Source organism: Paramecium tetraurelia (assembly GCF_000141845.1).
Source record: "Paramecium tetraurelia macronuclear, complete genome".
Classification (NCBI taxonomy): domain Eukaryota; phylum Ciliophora; class Oligohymenophorea; order Peniculida; family Parameciidae; genus Paramecium; species Paramecium tetraurelia.
In genome coordinates this window covers 337934-358451 of record NC_006058.1, presented here as the reverse complement: position 1 = coordinate 358451, position 20518 = coordinate 337934, and the positions used below count along the sequence as shown (strand labels likewise).

Sequence of the window (20518 nt, the reverse complement as noted above, 5' to 3'; positions counted from 1 at the left end):
TTTAATCTAGCATGTTCTTAAGTAGTTATAAAATATTATAATATAAAAATTGAAAGGAAGTCAATTATATATTTTAATTCATTGTAATAGCCAATCAACTCTTAATGGAGACTTTAAACACTATTAAGTACCTTTTAATGTGTATAATTCTGATCTCCCATCACTTCCTCTCATATAAAATTCAACAATGTAATTTTCATCTGCTCTAATAGATAGAATATATAAAGATTATTAGGATTTTGGAATATTCCTTTGGTGACCACAGAGTTACAAAGATTCCCCTTTGAAATAACACTTACTATAGACAGTGATACAAACTACTTAAATGATAAAGAGTACCCCTGTATTCATATCTATTATCATATTTATAAGCACTTCGATAAAAATCCCTTTGTCTTGGATTTGATCTTTTTATTGAAGAAGAACCATAGTAATTGTCTGCTTCACAATTATTTGGATTATAATTTGTAGATTTAGCATCGCATGGATCTGAATAAATACTTGATATAAATAATAATTTTACTATAATTTGCTAATAACTTCCCTTAAGAATTTCCCTAACTCTTAATCGTTTGGATTTTTTGGTATTGTGACACTCTACCCAGTCAATAGAGGTCCTCTTCTACTATTATGTCTATCATAATGATCATCTCTCCCGTAATAATCGTCTCTCTCATAATAATTATTATCTCTCCCATAATAATCATCTCCTCTACCATAATGATCACCCCCCCTTCTTCCGTAATAATTATCTCTTCTACCATAATATTCTTCTCTTCTACCATAATCTCTATTATAATGCTCTCTATTTGAATATCTATTTCCCATAACATAATATTAGTCATTTTTCGAAGATCCTTTTTCTTTTTGATGAAATGTTTTTTGATATTATTCTCCTTAATCCATTTACAGCTCTTATTCTTCCACTTATTCACTCCCTTAAGTCTATGTTTCTTAAACTTTATTTTATTATGAGTTTTAAGTTTTTTTAACCTGCGAACTTACTTTTTCCATCTTACTTCCTAGTTGTTTTATCAATTAAGATTTTAAATCTTTTTATTTAGAGCTTGGATTTTGTTAGTTTAGTTTTGATTTTTCATTTTAATCAAGCTGTTCTCTTTTACTTTAATAAATTTATTTATTTTCAAAATTATTTATCTATTGTGATATTTCTTATTATTGTTATTTATAATTTTAATTATCAAAGTTGCCTTTTTATGATGGATCTTAGGTTGTTAAATTCTCGTTTTCTCTTATATTTTCATTTTTTTAAGTTTCTAGATGGTTCTCATCAGGTATTAAAGAAGCCTCGCTAACTAATCCTAGTTCTTCTGAATTCGTATTAAGACTGGTTGAACAACTTTCATCATCATTTGTTGAATATTCTAAATCGCTTTATTCAAATTAATCTTAATCAGCAGTTTAAATTAACTCTGCTGGCTATTTTTTTAGTTTATGTATTTCCTTATACTAGATGGGTGTTACATCATAGTATCTTTGTTTGGCTTCACAATGATTTTCAACTAAATGCTTAAGTAAATAAGTGTGTACCCTAATCAATTATAAATAACTTTTAGATGTGATCAATGAATTCCCTGAACAATTACAAGCATTATATGTCTGTTAACTCATTTTAAGATGTAAATACCAAAACATAAGTCTTTCCAGTAATATTTCGAATTGAATGAAAATCTAATGTATATCGAATAGAATTACAAATATTATCATTAATACTATAAAATACTTCTAAATTTTCATTCTGTTCATTAATAATCAAAGAATTTATGCTTTAATGTTTATAGGTGACTCTAAGATATGACCCAATATATCCACCATGATTCATCTCTCTATTGTTAATCTCAGAAGAAAATAACACATTAAATTCATTCGAGATTTATGTATGATTTTCATACATCTCAACAAATGGAGTTTGTTAATATTCTCCATTAGATTTAAACTTAACTAATTAATCTGATTGCAATTCAAATTATAGCTGTTTAAACAGGTTTAAAGAAACATCTGCACATTATCCTTGGGTATTTTCACAAACATTGTTTCTTTAGTGAATTATGAAAATACAATCTTAAAATACATGCTCAATCAAATCCATTGAAGGGAATTTAGTAAATTATGAAGTAACAAATGAAAAGACAAAGACTTTTGAATCAGTCATACCAACAGTTATATAAGCTAGATTTTCATCTTCTTTGTAATGTATAAGAGTTTCTTCATCACTCTCAAAAATTACAATGTGAATAAATCCTCTATTTTCTTGTTATAGAGTGATAACTAGTCCACTTAATGGATACTATATTGTTTATTAATGAATTTCCATATTTTTAAGAGGAATTCTCAATTCTAGAATTTCTTAATTCAAATTTTATGCAACAAAAACTTAAAGTCCCGGATAGTTTTTAGTAAAATATTTATTCTCCAAGGACCCATTGATTATTTCATTTCCCAAATGGTAGTGTATAGGTGGATGATATAGATCAGGTGTATGAAAGGTTAAGCGTTCAAAGTTTTAATCTAAATTACATTTGATTTACTCTAATGAGATTAAAGCGACCTTTTGTTAACAATATTCTTAACCTTCAGATTCTTCGATTAAATGTATAAATCTTTTTAAAATCAGCAACGCATCCCCTTTGCCACCCCAAGATACAATATAAATAAAACCCATTTTCTCAAATTTATCTACAGCATCCGTTTTGCCATAAGAAAAATCTCGAACCAAATTTTCTGTGGAGATTAGCAAATGCCCTCCATCTACTCCCTTATCAACAAAATATCCATTATAACCATTATATTTATGAATTGATGCATTGGTTCTATTTTGATTGACTTTGAACTCCTAAATCGATATCCATTATATTTCACTAGCATCACCTGCAAAAATATAGGCATCTGAAAATCCGACCAAAAAATATGAATTATTATTCAAACTTGGTGAGGATTTATAACTTTACTGGATATCTAACCCAAAATGAGGTGATTGGCTTGTTAGTATGTAAGGCATCGTACTCAGTAATTAAATAAACTTATTACTTTTCATTTTGTTAGTCAATCAGAAAAAATGTTGACTCGTCATAAAATAGGCGTAGTCCACACAAAAAGTTCTCTGCTTTTAACGAGTATAAAGCTTAGATTAAAAAAATTATAAACATAAATATTATATGAAAATTAAAATAAAACTTAGGATTTACTTTTATCAAATATCATTTGTGTAAAAAATCATCAAAATGTTTCTATTTTAAACTAATACTCTTTTTTTTTTTTAACTTTAATTAAACCAGTTATTTATTATCTGAATTAATTTTAAATATACAGTTTTCGATATACTTTACATTCTCATCCACTTAAATGCTGGCTTTTAAATATACAATTCACATAGATTACAAATTCTAAAGATCGAACTGACGCATCAACATTTAATCTAATGAATTAATAATGTTTAAATATTTACTGAATTAAACCATAAAAATAACATATACAAAGTAACAATCAAGAGATATTCATTGCAAATGATATGGCAGTCTCCTATTTTCTTCTTTGAATGAACTTATTTCGCTACATTCCAAAATCAGAATTATTATTTTGCTTGTATGACTGGCTAGAATAATAGTTATATTCCTTTGCTTTTGGATCAGTGCAAAATCTGATATTCTAAGCTCTAAGGTAATCAATTATAGTTTTTATTTTAGGATTTGGCTTGTGGTAGAGATCCAATTCGAGTGAATCAAGACTTGAATTTAATTCTTCTGACATTTACTAATTTATTTATATGGGAATTATTTCTGTAATATTAAATTAAAAACTTAGGATATGTCAGATTTTATCACTCTTATTTTGGTTCATCTAATATATTCAATCATACACTATATCATAAGCATGCATCTTCTTAAAATGATTATTTCAAAAAAGAAATCAATGAAATTTAACTAAAACAAAAATATTTTATTTAACCAGTTTCATGGATAATTCAAGATGATTTACAATATATTTAGAAAATAAGGAATATATATCAAGAGTTTACTATTTTCATGAATACTAACCTTAAATTTAATCGCAGTTTGAGTTCTACAAATATCATCATTATCTACCTCAATTACTATAAACAAGGTAATTATTTAAAATTTGAATTTGTGTTACAATAAAATGAGAAAAATGGAAGTCTTGTAAAATAGATGATTAATAGAAAATGAAGATTAATAGAATTCATATCAACTAAAAAGAAATAGTTGGAAATAAATCAATCATAAAGTAATCAAAAATGAGATTCTACCATTAATAACAATGTGAAACAATAATTTTTAATTTGGAATTATAATGCTAGAAATGCAAATTAAATTATATAACCCAATAAGTTAAATTACTATCTTGTGTGAAGACTAAAAAGTGAAATTAAATAAAATCTTACATTTGTGAATTAGGGAATGTAATAGAATTCTTTATAAAATAATAGTCTATTCTTAAATAGCATCTTAATTATATTAATAAATAACCTTTTTTATAGTAAATGATTCTATGCTACTTCAAACAAATCTAAAATAATATGATTTCCAATTCCTTTACCAACAAGATGTCCTACTTGTTTTCTCAGTAAAAAATTTAAAACATATTAATATGAGTAAATCTTGATTCTAATTTTAATCAAATACTTGTCTTTAAAGATTAAAACAAATAAAAAATCAAACAAGAAAAGTTGAAATAAATGGAAAACAAGTAGGCTATTATAAAATCTATTTCATTAGTGGAAAACAAAGAACTACAAAAGATATTAATTCACTATAATATATTCTAATCTCAATGAAATCCTTCTTAAAGTTCTTTAACTCATTCGCTTTTAAATATCTAAATAACCTGATACATAGTTACTTAAGATTTTAATTCAAATCCAAAAAATTTAAAGAGTTTAACTTCAAGATATTTGTAAAATGAATAAAACAATAATTCTTAGATTTAAAATAATAAATATAAAACATTAGGCTTAAAAACAATCATTTTTGAGAAAGTGAATACTCTGAAAACTAAACAAAATTTAGGGTTCATTCTAAGCTTAATCTTAATTAATCAGTAATTTTAAGACTTCTTACAATAATACTCTAATAAAAATTAGACTTAATCTAAATAATAATACAAATTTAGAATTTTTAACTTTTAAATCCAAAATCAATCATATAATACATTAATAAAACAACTATTTAAATGAACTATATAAAGAATTCAATCAAGTAGTGAAAATGTTAAATTAGTAAAAAAATACATTTTGGATAATAACAAATATCTTAATATTTAAAAAATAGAAGTCATTAATCTGATTGTGATGTTAAGGTATAGAATGGATAAGCTATAACTTTATCAGAAATACTTCATTGATTATTTTTATGGAAATAATATAAGAAATATTAAATATATATAAATAATAATGATTTAATATGGTGATACCATGATTTTATTTGAGGATGGAAAACCTAAATAATTCCTTACAGTTACATAAGGTTAAACATATCAAAATAAATACGGAGCATACCATCATTATACTTTTCTTGTTAAGCCTGGGGAAGAAATACTTTCAAAGAATGGAACAGGGCCCATTTATTTAATGACTCCAAATCCTCATTTAATAACAGAAACAGTTCCTCACAAAACTTAAATTCTCTTTATGGCTGATATATCAATGATTATACTTAAGTTGTGTTTAAAACCAGGTTAGCGTGTAATTGAAAGTGGAACAGGTAGTGGATCATTGTCTTGTTCATTAGCAGCAGCTGTTGGTCATAAGGGCAGATTATTTACATATGAATTCAATAAGGAAAGAGCAAATAATGGTAAAGAATTGTTTGCAAAATTGAAAATCAATTAGGCCACTTGTTTTTGGAGAGATGTTTATGCTAATGGCTTTTTGAAAGGAGAGGATACTGAAAACTAAGGAGAATTTCCATAAGAAAGCAGCATAGATGCTATATTTTTGGACTTGCCTTAGCCATGGTTAGCTTTGGATCACTCTAAGAAAATGATTAAGAAAGGTGGAAGGATTTGTTGTTTCTCTCCCTGCATTGAATAGGTGCAAAAAACAGCCTTGGAATTAAAGCAATAAGGATGGAAAAACTTGGAGACATTAGAATGTTTAAAGAGGTAAAGAGAATTAGTATTTAAATCATAGACATTTTGAAAGAAGAGTTAAACAGGAACAATCACTATTTGATGATGTTTAAAAGAAAGTATGCACAGATTAAAATAAGAGAGTTACTTATTCTGCAGGAATAAATTAAGCTTATGGACACACTGGATATTTAACATTTGCATAATATATATGATTTTTAGATGGTGTAATATAAATGTAAAATTAAAATATAATAATAATATACATGAAAGCACTCTTTGGAATCGAGCCACATGTTATTAATTGATTTTTAGACCTTATTTAATTCTTGGGTTACCTATTCGTATTTACAACATTTAATAAAAAATGTTGAAATCTAAATGAGAATCTCTAATTGAAGATATTATAAATTAAAAAATTTATACTTATAGAATAATAGTCATCCATCAAATTGCAACCAGCTCTATAGTTATTTTAACTTTATTCCTTACGATCAGACTGAAATGATTGCTTTTGAAAATTTAATAATAAATTTTATAATGATATCCAACGATAACAAAGGATAAATTTTATGGGATATTGGAGGTCATTTATTGAATTCTTTTTCCAAACAAGGTTCATCTGAGTATTCAATTAATCGAAAGGATATAGAAAACTATATTGAAATCAAAAAAGTAGTAGAAGGTTAAAGCTATAAATATTATGGTTATTAATCGAGCACTTTACAGACATTTACAAATTTTAGGTAGACTAATTTAAATAAGACAGAAATGAAAAACTGTGAATGCAATAATGAAGATTTTACAAAAATGTCAGTTAAATAAATGCATAAATCGAAAGAAAATCTGGAATAGAATCAATATTAGACTACACAGAATTTTAGAAGTAGATCAACGAGTACTTAATTAATTTCTTAAAATTATTAGAAATCTCAAAATATTAACATTTAAACAATCAAAAATTATGAAGATGAGAAAATAAAAAACATAGCAGAAGGTCTTAAATCTAAAATATAAAGTAATTTAAATAACAAATTAAAACATTATTTTATTAAGAATTCAAAATAGATAACAAGCAAAATTTTGCCCAATTAGGATTTACAAATGAATGATTAGAAATAGCTTTACTTTCATAACAGTAGTTTATCTTTAAAGGAATATTTTCAATAAAAAAGCATTGAATTTAAACAAAAATTTTTGGAAGAATAATCTTAAATAATTGAGGAAAAATTATAAACTCTATCCAATAAAGCTAAAACAATCGAAACTACAAAAAAATCATTAAGTCGTTCATATGATATACCTATGCATACACCTAAAAAATAATTATATAAAATGAATAGAGAAAGCGAATCAAAGTTAGGAATTAAAAATGATTCATATTAGACTAAACTATTAAACTCTTTAAATTTAATTCCAAAAAGAATCGATTCAAATAATGATAATCATTATGAAAATTAAACTAAAATTTAGACTGAAAATAATTTAGAGAATAATTTCGATTATTCATAAACTAAAAAATTTGTTGAATACAATTTTAATGAAATGAAAAATCAAAATTAATCTAACAACCATATGAGTATAAGTTTTCCTAAATGTCCATCTTCTCAGTCCTAAAATAAATTGATGCCTCATGATGAAAAGAATTCCCCTATTGAATTCTCAAGCAAGGTAAATCGTTATATGAATTTGCTCTAATCTTTTAAAAGTTTTAATTTAAATTAGACTCAATTGAACAAAGACATTGAAGTTTTTGATTCCATTTAAGTTAATGATTTAAATCATATAAGCGAATTTTCTATTTTTAAGGATGAGAAATAAAAGGATTCCCAAAATTTTGGAGTTTATTCTGAAATAGATTGTAAAAGAAGTTTTTCAAATGTTCAAACCAATAAAAAATTATTTTTTGAATCAGCTTAAGTTTATTAATAAAATAACAAAACAGATTTAAAATAAGACCATTTTATTAATGGGATAAATAAAGTTCATATAGAACAAACTTAAAGTTAAAATGATGATTATGCATCTTCAAACATTCCAAAAAACATGTTGCAAAAATAAGGTACTAATTGGTAACTAATTAAAATAGGATCCTTCAAGTACAATTAATAACTTAATTATTGATTAATATTAGAGTGTGTTTGACTTTATTAATTTAATTAGTTATAAACTTTATCTATGTCTATTTTCATGATTTTAGCATAAAGTAGAGCGAAATCTTTTACAAATTAAGTTAGGAATTAATTCTTATATATTTTTTATATTTATCAAGTCAGTATAATTCTCTAAATTCATTTATAATTTCTTAACTTTGCAAAAATATATATAGTAAGATATTAAAATGGGTTAATGTTCTTCATAAAAGATTAAGTAATCAATGAGAGCAAAGATTCAAGAAGCGAAATAAAAACAATCATAAACAACCACTCCAAATAGGCAGACGACTTAATTGAATGGAGTGAGGTCGTAATCTCGGCACAATACACATTCAGCATTTTAATCTCATAATGATTTGAGTCAGCCAGCATATAGTTTGAAAAACATCAATTTTTTTTTGGTCTATAGAAATACAAATTTTTCTTCCTTTTATAGCTTACTTAAGTAGGAAGATAAAGATTTTCCATTCACCACTATTTAACACAACAATACTGGAATTGTAAGAATTATTAAAAGCTATAAATCTTCTGATTCAAAATACATAGCATCGCTACTCAAATATTAACTTGTATATTTTTATATCTAACTTAGCATCATCCAAATTTAATACAATAATTCGAAATTTATGAGGAATAATAAAAATATCATGTAGCTGAAGAGAACAATGAAAAAATAGTAGTGCTAAATTCAAAAATTTATAATGATGAAAAAGAAATTGCTTTTATTTTTAATTAGATAGTTGAAGTTATTGAATATCTGCATCATTAGAAACTGACTCATGGACATCTAACATTAGAATGCTTTGCTCTTTTCGGGGATAAATACTTAAAACTATATGATTTGTACCATTTATTTATGAAGAAAAAGCCAACTCTAGAAGAATCACATTACTTACCACCAGAATATTTCGAGAATCAAGAATATTCTGAGGAAAGAGATATTTGGTCTTTGGGAATAATACTATATAATCTACTTTATCATAAATCACCATTTCAATCCAACATTGCCAGCTTACTAAAATTAGATGTATAAGCTTCTAATATTTCTTATGAGAACAAAATATCGGATGAGGCTAAATCCTTGTTATAGTAAATCTTAGAGAAAAACCCAAAAAGCAGAATCACCATAAGCGACATTACAAAACATATTTGGTTTAAAAAATAATAAATTGTCTTACCAGAAGAGTAGGTTAGAGAAACCTTGTTAAGACTCAGAGAATCAAAAAAACTTAACATTTTATAAGTGTATTTACTTAAATTCATTATTAACAATTATCCACCTGATAAATTAAGAGAAATATATTCGGTTTTTCGATCACTTGATTTAGATAACGATGGATATTTTAGTATTTCCGAACTTATCACTTCATATACTGAATATGTTGAGGATTCGAACAACACTAAAATTATATGCATGAATATTTTTTAAAAGGTAGATATGGATAAGGATAAAAAGATCACTTTTTAAGAATTTATTTTATATGCTTTTGATCGTAAAGAGTTAATTGAAGAAGAAAGGATAGACATAAGTTTCAAATTATTAAAAAATAAAAAGAACTTTATTACTGCAGAAACATTGGCTACTTAATATACTTTAGAAAAAGAATTTTTTACAGAAATTATGATAGAACTTCTAAAAAAAGACTATGTATATAATTTTCTAATATTTTAGATGACTTTCCAAAACTTCAAAGATCTTATGAATAAAACAGTTTGATTGAAGAATTATGATTTATAATTTTCATAACTAATTTAAAGGGGTAATTATTGTATTGCCTTTTATTTGTATCAACTTTAAAAAGTAATTAAATTTTAATCATCATAAAATTAAAATCAATCTATGCAAATCATCCAGAGAGTTTTTAATAATTAATCTGCTGTTTTCCTTCTATCAACATCCCTCTCTAAACAATTTAACAACACTTCCAAAATCTCTTCATCAATTGAGTAGACATGTAGATCTTGTTTCTTTATTTTCATTTATAATTCTTTCTCTGTATGACCACTAAATGGAAATTTGTTAAACAATAGAGCATAAAGTACAACTCCGCAACTCCAGATATCTGTCATTTCATTATATCTTGGATTTGGAGGTAGCATTTCTGGACTCATGTAAGAAGGAGTTCCATATGTGGTGTTAATATATCCATCAATTTCTGTAGCAAATCCAAAATCAATTAGTTTGATCTCTCTTAATAGTTACGTTTAATTTACTTTTATGCATTTAGTAGTATGTTATCTAATTTGATATCTCGATGAACTATTTTTTTGTTGTGTAAATAATTCACAGCCTTCAATATTTAAAAGAAAATTAATTGAACTTCAACTTCTTATAAGTTCTTAACCTTTTTCAAAGATTGATCGCCTCCGTATTCCATTATTAAATTTATCTAAGCAATATTGAAGGATAATACTTACATTTTTATTGGATTCTACAACCTTGATCAAATGTATAATATTCTTGTGATTACATTATCTAAGAATTTGAATTTCCTTGGCCACTGCTCTAGCACGTTAAGGATCATAGAGTCTTTCTTTGGAATAAACCTTAATGGCCACAATCTAACCATTAATCTTATGAACTCCTTTTCTAACAATTGCATAAGAACCTTAACCAATAATCTCTTAGATTTCATATTCATCTAATCTCTCTACTTTTTTTAATGGTTTAAATTCCACTTTGACTTTTTCCTTAATTTCTAATTTTTCATTTGTTAGTTACTTTACCATTTAAGGTGCATTTGAATTTGATCTAATTTAAACTACGGATTTAACAGGTTCCATACGTTATTTCTTTGTAATTTTATTTTCTTCTTTATTTTTATTTTATTATGGTGAGGTAGGTGGCTATTTTGGCTTTAAGAGTAAATTCGATAAAACAGGGAGTCTAGGTTTCATATTTACCTTTTTTGGTCTAACTTCTGTATTTTCATTTTGATCCTCCTAAGCAAGTTTGTTATCTATGCTCGTTTATTTAGTTTTAGCATCAGGCCTCTTCAAAATTTCAGGAAAAGTAGTAAATTTAGGATATTAATCATCAGTAAATTGCCACATTATAAAATAATTATATTAATAATTTTCATTTATAAAATTAGCAAAGATGGAGGATGATATGGATTATTTGATAGCCTAATTAGAAAAGGAAGTTAACAAAATTGAAGTTGAAAAAACTGATGCTAAAATTGAGTAAATTTTCATCTAATTCAAGGAATGTATAATAGAGACCTCCAATTAATGAAAACCCAAAAGTTCAACAATAAACTGTTTAACCTCAATAATAACCAATTCAAAAGAATTATTAAGCAGATCAACAAAAAAAATAAACTGAATAAATTGAATAAACATAGAAATAGTAACAGATGTAATAAATTGAGAAGCAATTCTCTACTCAATAAAATTAGCAATAGCAGATCATTTAGCAATAATAGCAATAAAAGTAAGTTTATAATGAACCCTAACCTGTTAAAAAGGAATCAAATATAAAATAGTTAAATGCAAGCACATCAAAATTTATAGAATAGGAATAATTATATACTATTGTCCCAAGTTTTAAATCTTTTAATTTAATACAACAGGAGTGTAGTTTTATTACAAATACATGTATGAAATAGCCATCCATTGAAAGCAATAGTTAAAGTTTGGCTTTTTATACAAATTTAAGATAGGCTCTCTAAAAATAATTACTTTAATTAATTGATTTTGTTGAATAAGGAAAATTGAGAGATGATATGTATGGGAAGTTTATTGCAGTAACATTTAAAGACTAATATGCTTTACTACAGAAGGCATAATCCTAAGGAGATACATTATTTATTAAAAGGTATTTAAAAAAACTATTAATTTATAGAATTACTAATAGAATGAATATTTTAAAGGCAGAATAAACATTGATGTAACAAAATCCTTCAGAAAATTTTGCTCAAATAGTTTAAAGAGTAAAGCCAAATATTATGATACCTCAGTCATAGAAGTAAACGTTGAAGAAACCTTAGCAGCTTTAGGAGTATAGATTTGTTACTATGATAGTAATATAAAATTAGATTCAATCAAAATCGATAAAAATGCCTAAAAACATTTAGAAGAAAATCTAGATTAATTGCCAATCCACGTAAAATACGAAGCCTTACTAAAAAGATATAAAGAATATTACAATTACGCTACTTATTTATCAAATCATGCTAAAGTTAAGAGGAAAGAAGATATTGAATAAGCACTTAAATTACTTGAAAAAGGAAAGCAATTAAGAGAACTTTTTACTTAAGGACAGAATCCCCCAATAGGAAATTACTTATGCAATGAAATGTAGGAACTTACTTTAGAAGACTTTCATAAAATGAATTAATAATAATATAAATCATGTAATATGTTGAATTATGTTAGAATAAACTTTGCTATTCAATTAATTGATGGAAGCCAATAATAAGGAAAAAGAATTCTATAAAATATCATTGCACTCAAAAAGAATTCATATAGGCTAAAATTAAACCTATAATCCTCATGAAGAGAGCAAATCAAGATTAAATTCTTATGGCTAAGCATTTGAGCATCTAAAATAATTATAAAAAATGCAGTGGATTCTATTACCAGATTTAGAGACACAAGATTTGAATGTTTCAGTATGTATTGAAAATAAAGATATCCCCCCAAATATCATAAGAATCAAATTTCGAAAACTTGATTGCAAATATGAAAAATACTACTTATTTTATTCTTTGGATACTAACAAGTACTCTTAATTCTAATTATTAGGGGAGTGGTGAGCAAATAAACTGAAATTTGTGACAAGACTTGTTCATTCAATTCTGATCATGATATTCCATTAGAAACTGGAGTTGAATATTCAAATAAAAAAATTGAAGTCAGACTATTTGAAAAAGGATTCTTTGGATCATCTGAAATAGGAGTAGGTTAAATAAGTCTTGAAAATATCAAAAACAAGACATTATTCGAAGGAACAGCCAATATCACAACTCCAAAAAAATAAGTCATCCAACTTTCTTATACATTGATGATTAGAGAACCTATAGATAAATACACATAGTTATAAATTTAATTTGTTTAAATAACAAAATAATACCCAGTATTTGATAAACAAGAAGGAATGAAGGAGTTTTTGGAGAAGTTCATGGTTTCTTTGCCTACTTATGAATAATACAAAAAAGAGATGGAAATCAAAAGATAGAAGGAATTAGAAGAAGAAAAAAAGAGAGAAGCCTAAAGAATATAAGAAGAGAAATTACTTCAAGAATAATAGGAAGCTAAGTAATAGTAATAGTAATAATAATAATAAAATCAAATAATAGTAAATAAATTATTTAAATTAGTTCTTAAATCATATGGATAATAATCCAGAAATATAAAAAATAAAGGAATATATGTCTACTAATCCAAATCTACCACCTAATTTTAATATCGAAGACTTATTATATCCTGAAAATCCATTTACAGTAAAAGTTTATCTAAATTTAGTTTCCAGTTTTTTCCTTCATAGAAGAATACTAACCTTTAGCAAACCAAAAAAGTATTGAATTGAGGTAAGAACCTAGTTTAAGATAATGGAGTAAATTTGTATAAACCATGTGGGAACAATACACTAAATAATAATGTGTAATTAGTTTTTTGATATTTAGATAATAAGAAAAAATTTAACAAACGTTGGTGTTGAGTGGTATTTAGAAAAAATATAAGGATTAAATGTTTTTGATTAATTTCTATTGGATACCTATACAAAGTTAAATTTAAAAGATTGGGTAGAATTTGTAAAATATAGAAAATGTAAGTTACAAAAGGAATTAGAAGAGTTAGAGAATATGTAAAATGAAGAGTAAGAATGATTATCCATTCTATATATTTCATTTAATTCATGATACAAATAATATATGTATAATTATCAATTTTAGTTATTCATAATCTACATGGATTCAGGTGATTTCAGCTTTGGTTTTTCAGGACTTGAAATGAGATGAAGAGCTAAATAGGCAAGTATTCTAATTCCAACAGCCAATCCTATTAATATATAACAACATTCCCATTTTGATAGATTGATTGATAACATTTCAACAGGATTGCATTTTTATCCTGGCATACATTCATATATAACATCGTCAAACTCATTCTATTAAATGTTAAGACAATTATTTTACAATGACTGAAGCTTCAAATCCATATTTAAACATTGATAAATATGTGAATGGATAGAAAATGTAAGGAATATTATCTTAGTTAACAAAAAATCCTCCTAAAATCATAAAAGGAATAACTAAAGCAGGCACTAATGCAGTAGCTACTTCTATTTTTGGTATTATAGTTGATAAAAGTAATCCGTATGACACTGCATATTGATATGTTAAGAATTAAATTAATATTAGCATGAAGAATTTTCCTACATTAATATCACTTAATCCAATAACATAATAGATAATGATTACACAAAGAGATGGATATAAAATCTAGAATGGAAATTCTGCCAAAGATCTAGCCCAAAAGAATGAATGTACACTATAGGTTTTATTTATTCTTTCTCTCAAAAACAAAGGCCTTTCCATAGAAAATGTATGAAGGGCGCCTTAGATTCCTCCGAATGCATTACCAGTACAAATAAAAAAGAGTGCTCCAAAACGATTTTATAATCCTTCATTATAATTTCCTAACTATTAAAGTAAATTTAATATGATACATCAGAATAAACCAACATGAGCATGATTGCATTAACAATAGATTAAAATATTTTTAATTTCACATCCATAGGATTTCTAATTTCATTTAAAAACGATCTTTGGTAGATCAAAACAAATTATTAAATAAATCCAATATGAAATCCAGAATCATTTTCTTTGATAACAGCAGACTCTTTTGATTACAATTCTCTAATCATATTAGAAGAGTAATAGTTATTTATAAACTATTTAAGTCTTTCTTCAAACTCTTCTTTTATTTTGGCTTCATCGAAATCTTCAGATTCCCCTGCTTGTATTTTCTCAACTAAAAGACCTTCTTCATTCATCAGCTTCATAAAGTAATCTGAAGGATTTGAAAAATTGGGACATAAAAAACCCATATTTCCAAAATAATTAATAGCTTCTTCAGCATCTCCTTAATAAATAATGTTTCCTCTTACTAACAGCATAAGTCTGTCAAAGTTGTTAAAGATTTCAGATGAAGGTTGATGAATGGTACTGACAATAGTTCTTCCATTTTTTGCTAATCTTTTTAAAAGATCAATGACTTATAAGGCGGTTGAAGAATCCAAGCCAGTAGTTGGTTCATCAAGAAAAATCAAACTTGGATTCGTCAATAGTTCTACCCCAATACTTGCTCTCTTTCTTTCACCACCTGAAACTCCTCTAATTTAAGTATTTCCTACTCTTGTATCTGCGCATTTTGTAATTCCCAGCTCTCTTATCAGGGCTTCTACTCTTTATTACTTTTCTTCTGGAGAGATTGTTAATCTCATATTAGCTGAAAAGTAAAAGGCCTCTAAAAGTATTTAAGGTTATTTTATACCTCTTGGAGAGAATGTTGCGAGCAATATATCATCTTACATAACATAAGCCATTTAATCATTAAATTTATCAATATCTTCTATTCTTCTTCCATTCAACATTAATTCTCCTGATATTTATAAATTGTCAGAGATTAAGCGACCAGATAAAAAGTTCAAAAGGGTAGTTTTGCCTGATCCAGAAGGACCGAGAATTGCAGTGAAATGGGCTGGTTTCATTACTCCTTTTAGGTTATTTAACAAACACTTTTAAGTACTCATCTATAAATAGCTTATGTATCTATATACCTTCCCAACTTTAATTGTCGCGTTAATTATAAGCTTATCCCATTCCAATTCGATTGGTGTAAATTTCCCTAATGAGAATTCGGCTCTATTATCTGTATTTACAAGTTGTTCTTCTCGATTCACTAATGTTTAATGAAGATACTACCATAAGTCTAAAGTTTTTCTGCCATTAAAACTTATTTTATTTATTATTAAAAGTAATAATTAATCTTGAGAATATTAGAGTTGATAAATCTTTAATTAAAACTCATCAATTCAACTATTAATATAAAACCTATGTTTTTATTATATAGATATAATACAAAAGTTAATAATTAGTAATAACACATATTCTTTGAGTCTTATATATTAAAATTCTGTTTATACTACCTGTTTTACTTAGTTCAATTGTTAAATCAGACATGCTACTTTTTTAGTTCCTTAAATTATTATGCATTGGTTACTCTAAAATTAGTCATAAATATTGATGAAATTGAAATCTAGATAACATAGAGTATATTTAAAATTAATAGTAAAAATTAGCACAGTTTATAACTTATTATATTAGTAATATTTAAAAGTAAAATACCAAGAAGGAACCTTGTAAAATGATTAGAATAAATTTTATGATTGTTTTATTATAAATAGCTATAAATTAAATAAATTTTAATATGAATAACAATACATTAAATAAATCGAGAAGATTGAACAATGCTTTAGATTCTAATACGCATTTAAGAAACATTCTATTAGCTTCCTTAGCAAAATTACAGTAACCAATATTATACGACTTTTTAGTTCTTAGAACACAGCCTAGACAGGTTATACCGAGTTAAGGGCTTTGATGGCATAATTACAATAATATCAATTTTCCATTTTAACCAATCTACTTGATTCTAATGATATTTCTAAATAAGCTAAAAAGGATTATATTAAAGTATTTGGAATATTTGCTGAAATAAGAGGTAGTGATATTTAAGAGTAGCTACCAAAAATAATATAAATAATAAATAAAAGAATATAAGAGGGTATTAAATAGTGTTGATTGTTCTAGGAGATTCTACATTTATTTAGGTCATATCAGATACCTTTGCAAATATCAATGAATTTACAATTTAAACATCATCAAACAAATATGATTTGCTTTAATAGATTATAGAGCTATTGCAATCTAATTTTATGCATAATAATAGGGTTGCTCAATAAATCAGTGCTTAATCATTATATAGAATAATTTAAACAACTGATGCATAATTACTGGAGACAATTTGTAGATCATACACGATGAAAACCTTAGAAATTCTAAAGTATATCTTTAAAATCCAATTTATAATTAGATCTCCACATTGTAAAACCTAATAAGGATTACTCGAGAGTTTATTAAGTTTTATATTAAGTGTAGAAGACATCTTTGAACCATATTTATAGGAGTGTTTGCATACCATCACAACCTGCTTGAATTCTGAAGAGTGGAGCTCAAGGTATTAATTTAGTTGAGATCTAGAAAATTTGCAATAGATATAATTCATTCATTAAGTGTGATTTTCCCTGATTATTTTAAAGTAAATGATCATTTCCTTAATAAAATAAGCGAATTGCGATTTGATAAAATTAAACATGTAAGAGATGCCGCTTTAACAGCAATGTCATCACTTAAAAATTCACGATTACACCAATAGTAATCAATTAAAGAACACAAATCAGTGTTTAAATCTAATGCTAATAAAGGATTTTTTGAAAGAACATCAGATATTTAAATTGTTGAGAATAGACCCAGAGATGAAGAACTCTATAAAGAGAAATCAAATTTTGCTGATATTCTTGTCAAAAATGAAACACACTCCTTTATACTTTCTAATGATCAGATTGAAAACGAATAGAGAGCATCACCTGTTCAAATTCTAATAGATTCAAATATAAATTAATCTCCTTAATGTGCAATTTAACCTACTTATCATTTTAATATTTAAGGATCTAGCAATTCTAAGGAAAGAAACTATGTTAATTAAAGTTAAGACTATCCTATATCATCAATTTAACAAGCTGTTACACCTTAAAAGTAAATATAGGATAAGCAGGATCTATTAAAATTATATGATTCAGCCAAAGCTAAATAAAATGCCATTTTCGAATAAATATTAAGTTAAAAACTGCAAATTTCAGAATAAAACACACGGTTAGAAATGAATCAATTAAACTAAAGAATAGATAAAATTGAATAGATTTTAGAAAGAATGTCAGAAACTATCGATAAAAAGTTAAATTAATAATAGGTTTAATAGTTTTAAACTCAAAAATAAAAAGTTTTACCTGTTGAATCTTATTAGGATTCTTACTAAATTCAATAAAATCCATAATCTCATGATATCTAACATTAAAATATATTTGACTCTCTCAACGATGTTCCATAAAAATCAAATACTAAACTTTAAGATGCATTTTTCATAGCATAAAAGTCTTAATCATAGGCTGAGTCTAAGTTCCAAGAATCTAATTTTGAACAAAACTCTAGAGAAATTAGTGTTACTGAGTCTAAGAATAATTAAAAATCAATTTATGAAGTTTCTCCTTTGAGAAATAAAGATTAATCTATTCCTACTACCGATGGTAAATAAATAAAATAGCAAGTCTCATCTCCTTTAATTCAAAACCCTAAGATTGTTTAATAACAAAAAATAATGTAAAAGGTAGAGGAGTAAATAGAGGTAATAATAATTTGATTATTAGAAAAATAACATTAATGAAGCATATTGTACTGCATTAACATCATTAGATGACTAGATCATAATTTCAACGATGATGAAGACTGGACCTTGTACAGAGAGGTTAGATTCTACATAAGTTGAGTTTTTATTACATAAATTAAGAACTTTAGATTGGATTGAAAATGCACTTTAACATCATCTTTCTAGAATGCCAGCCATTTTATTGAAATCAATATCTACGTCATTAAATAATATATAATAGACTGAGCAGGTTAAAAGAATACAAGATATGATTGAAAAAAAGAAGTTGTAATCATAAGATTGATTTCATAATTTTATTTTTGTCTTTATTAATTTTATAAGCTATGATCAAATGATTAGTTAATCTGTAAAATAGTGATAGTAATTATAAGATAATTTAAGAATAAATTTGAATTTAATAATTATAATAATCAGGATTTTATTTCTGTGATCATTTGAATGTTGTTTGAAATATAATTATTCTTATTTCTATTATCTGTTTATACTTGCTCTTCATCCTTATTTTTGAATGAGTCATTAGCTTCATTAACGTGATTCTAAGTGTGTATTGGACTCTTAAATATTAAGAATAAATGATACTTGCATATAATCTTTGGGTTCATAAACTGATTACCTCAATTTTAAAAACTTAAGTTAGGAAATGCAAGTGAGTACTTGAACGATATTTTTTAAAATATTTTATCTATAATTTATTTGTGTTAGTACCTTCTAAATGGGTTTTTACTCTCGACTACCCAATGTTTCTTGAGATATTCATTGGTAGTCATATTGGTTAAGACCAGATAAGAATGGAAGAGCCACAAGCCGACAACGAAGCAAGAGAACTAAATTAAATGATTTGCATTACTCCGAAGGAATATATTACCAATATTATACTAACTGGATTGTGGGCAATTGTCTCAGATACTGCATCAGATGTATCCATAAATTCAGCTCTTTTCTTTGATTCATCCACTATATAGGAAATGCAAGTTCCAAATACAAAAATCAGCATAAAAGATACTGACATGATAAAGAAGTAAAAATAAACATAATTCCTACGACCTATACATTATCCAATCCAAGGACAATGATGATCAAACCTTACTACGCAGTTATCACACGAAGGACAATGAGATGCTCTTGCTGGTCTGTAAATTGCACCTAATAGATTCATTGAGGATTGAATACAAGTTGAACAATATTTTAATTTAAATTGATGAGCCTTTATTGTAAACATCTTAGAATCTACAATAAACCTGTAATCTGATTTTGAATATTTTTAGGGCACTTTAAGTAGTTCTTCCTCCATTTCATATTCTGGCCTCTTTTTATATAAATAAAGATTACAATTTTCGGAATTATGCCTGGATCCATACAAACTGTTATTGATAATAGGAGGTAAATGGTAAGTTAAATCAATACGAACACTACAGTATACCCATTTTATCCATTCTTAGCAAATTCCTATTATAGCAATTATTTATTACAGGTGACATAAATACATAAAATAGAATTGATGGAATCGTAATAAAACTAACACTAGCTAATAATTTATGATTCTCGGAACTTAAAATTTAATTATTTATCACAGATACCCAGTAAATATTTTTCCATTGCAAAATATTTTATTTGCTGTTTCCCAAATTTTATAAAATTCTTTTTTAACTCTTGGGTCTTGATATTTTTTCATCCAATATTTTTATTATATTATAAAAAATAAAAATTAATGTTTTTAAATTAAAAGAACAGAATTCTCAATA

General features: G+C 25.8%; 8 protein-coding genes across 8 annotated transcripts; 4 read left to right on the top strand and 4 right to left on the bottom strand. All coding sequences in view use genetic code 6, as the record gives it.

Annotated features, from left to right (window-relative positions):
* Positions 1–196: 196 nt before the first annotated feature.
* PTMB.167 (hypothetical protein) lies at positions 197–3167 on the bottom strand. The annotated part of the gene is made up of 4 exons (XM_001346955.1): positions 197–500; positions 524–1523; positions 1552–3023; positions 3049–3167. The coding sequence occupies 4 exons, from the start codon at positions 3165–3167 to the stop codon at positions 197–199; spliced, it is 2895 nt and encodes a 964-aa protein (XP_001346991.1).
* A 2261-nt stretch (positions 3168–5428) lies between these two features.
* PTMB.166c (tRNA methyltransferase) lies at positions 5429–6320 on the top strand. The annotated part of the gene is made up of 2 exons (XM_001346954.1): positions 5429–6138; positions 6167–6320. 2 exons carry the CDS (start codon positions 5429–5431, stop codon positions 6318–6320), a joined length of 864 nt encoding a protein of 287 aa, XP_001346990.1.
* Positions 6321–6645: 325 nt separating this feature from the next.
* Positions 6646–8229, top strand: PTMB.165c (hypothetical protein). The annotated part of the gene is made up of 1 exon (XM_001346953.1): positions 6646–8229. The coding sequence occupies one exon, from the start codon at positions 6646–6648 to the stop codon at positions 8227–8229; it is 1584 nt and encodes a 527-aa protein (XP_001346989.1).
* A 217-nt stretch (positions 8230–8446) lies between these two features.
* On the top strand, positions 8447–9978 carry PTMB.164c (Protein kinase). Its single annotated transcript, XM_001346952.1, has 3 exons — positions 8447–8830; positions 8854–9909; positions 9934–9978. The coding sequence occupies 3 exons, from the start codon at positions 8447–8449 to the stop codon at positions 9976–9978; spliced, it is 1485 nt and encodes a 494-aa protein (XP_001346988.1).
* A 116-nt stretch (positions 9979–10094) lies between these two features.
* PTMB.163 (Protein kinase) lies at positions 10095–11315 on the bottom strand. The annotated part of the gene is made up of 3 exons (XM_001346951.1): positions 10095–10452; positions 10476–10651; positions 10680–11315. 3 exons carry the CDS (start codon positions 11313–11315, stop codon positions 10095–10097), a joined length of 1170 nt encoding a protein of 389 aa, XP_001346987.1.
* Positions 11316–14151: 2836 nt separating this feature from the next.
* On the bottom strand, positions 14152–16220 carry PTMB.162 (ABC transporter). The annotated part of the gene is made up of 6 exons (XM_001346950.1): positions 14152–14376; positions 14405–14911; positions 14938–15737; positions 15765–16023; positions 16051–16172; positions 16196–16220. The coding sequence occupies 6 exons, from the start codon at positions 16218–16220 to the stop codon at positions 14152–14154; spliced, it is 1938 nt and encodes a 645-aa protein (XP_001346986.1).
* A 480-nt stretch (positions 16221–16700) lies between these two features.
* On the top strand, positions 16701–19059 carry PTMB.160c (hypothetical protein). The annotated part of the gene is made up of 6 exons (XM_001346949.1): positions 16701–16801; positions 16828–17057; positions 17087–17336; positions 17367–17510; positions 17534–18734; positions 18757–19059. The coding sequence occupies 6 exons, from the start codon at positions 16701–16703 to the stop codon at positions 19057–19059; spliced, it is 2229 nt and encodes a 742-aa protein (XP_001346985.1).
* A 127-nt stretch (positions 19060–19186) lies between these two features.
* On the bottom strand, positions 19187–20448 carry PTMB.159 (DHHC-type Zn-finger containing protein). Its single annotated transcript, XM_001346948.1, has 8 exons — positions 19187–19330; positions 19356–19458; positions 19482–19600; positions 19624–19919; positions 19947–20082; positions 20106–20222; positions 20246–20324; positions 20348–20448. The coding sequence occupies 8 exons, from the start codon at positions 20446–20448 to the stop codon at positions 19187–19189; spliced, it is 1095 nt and encodes a 364-aa protein (XP_001346984.1).
* Positions 20449–20518: the final 70 nt, after the last annotated feature.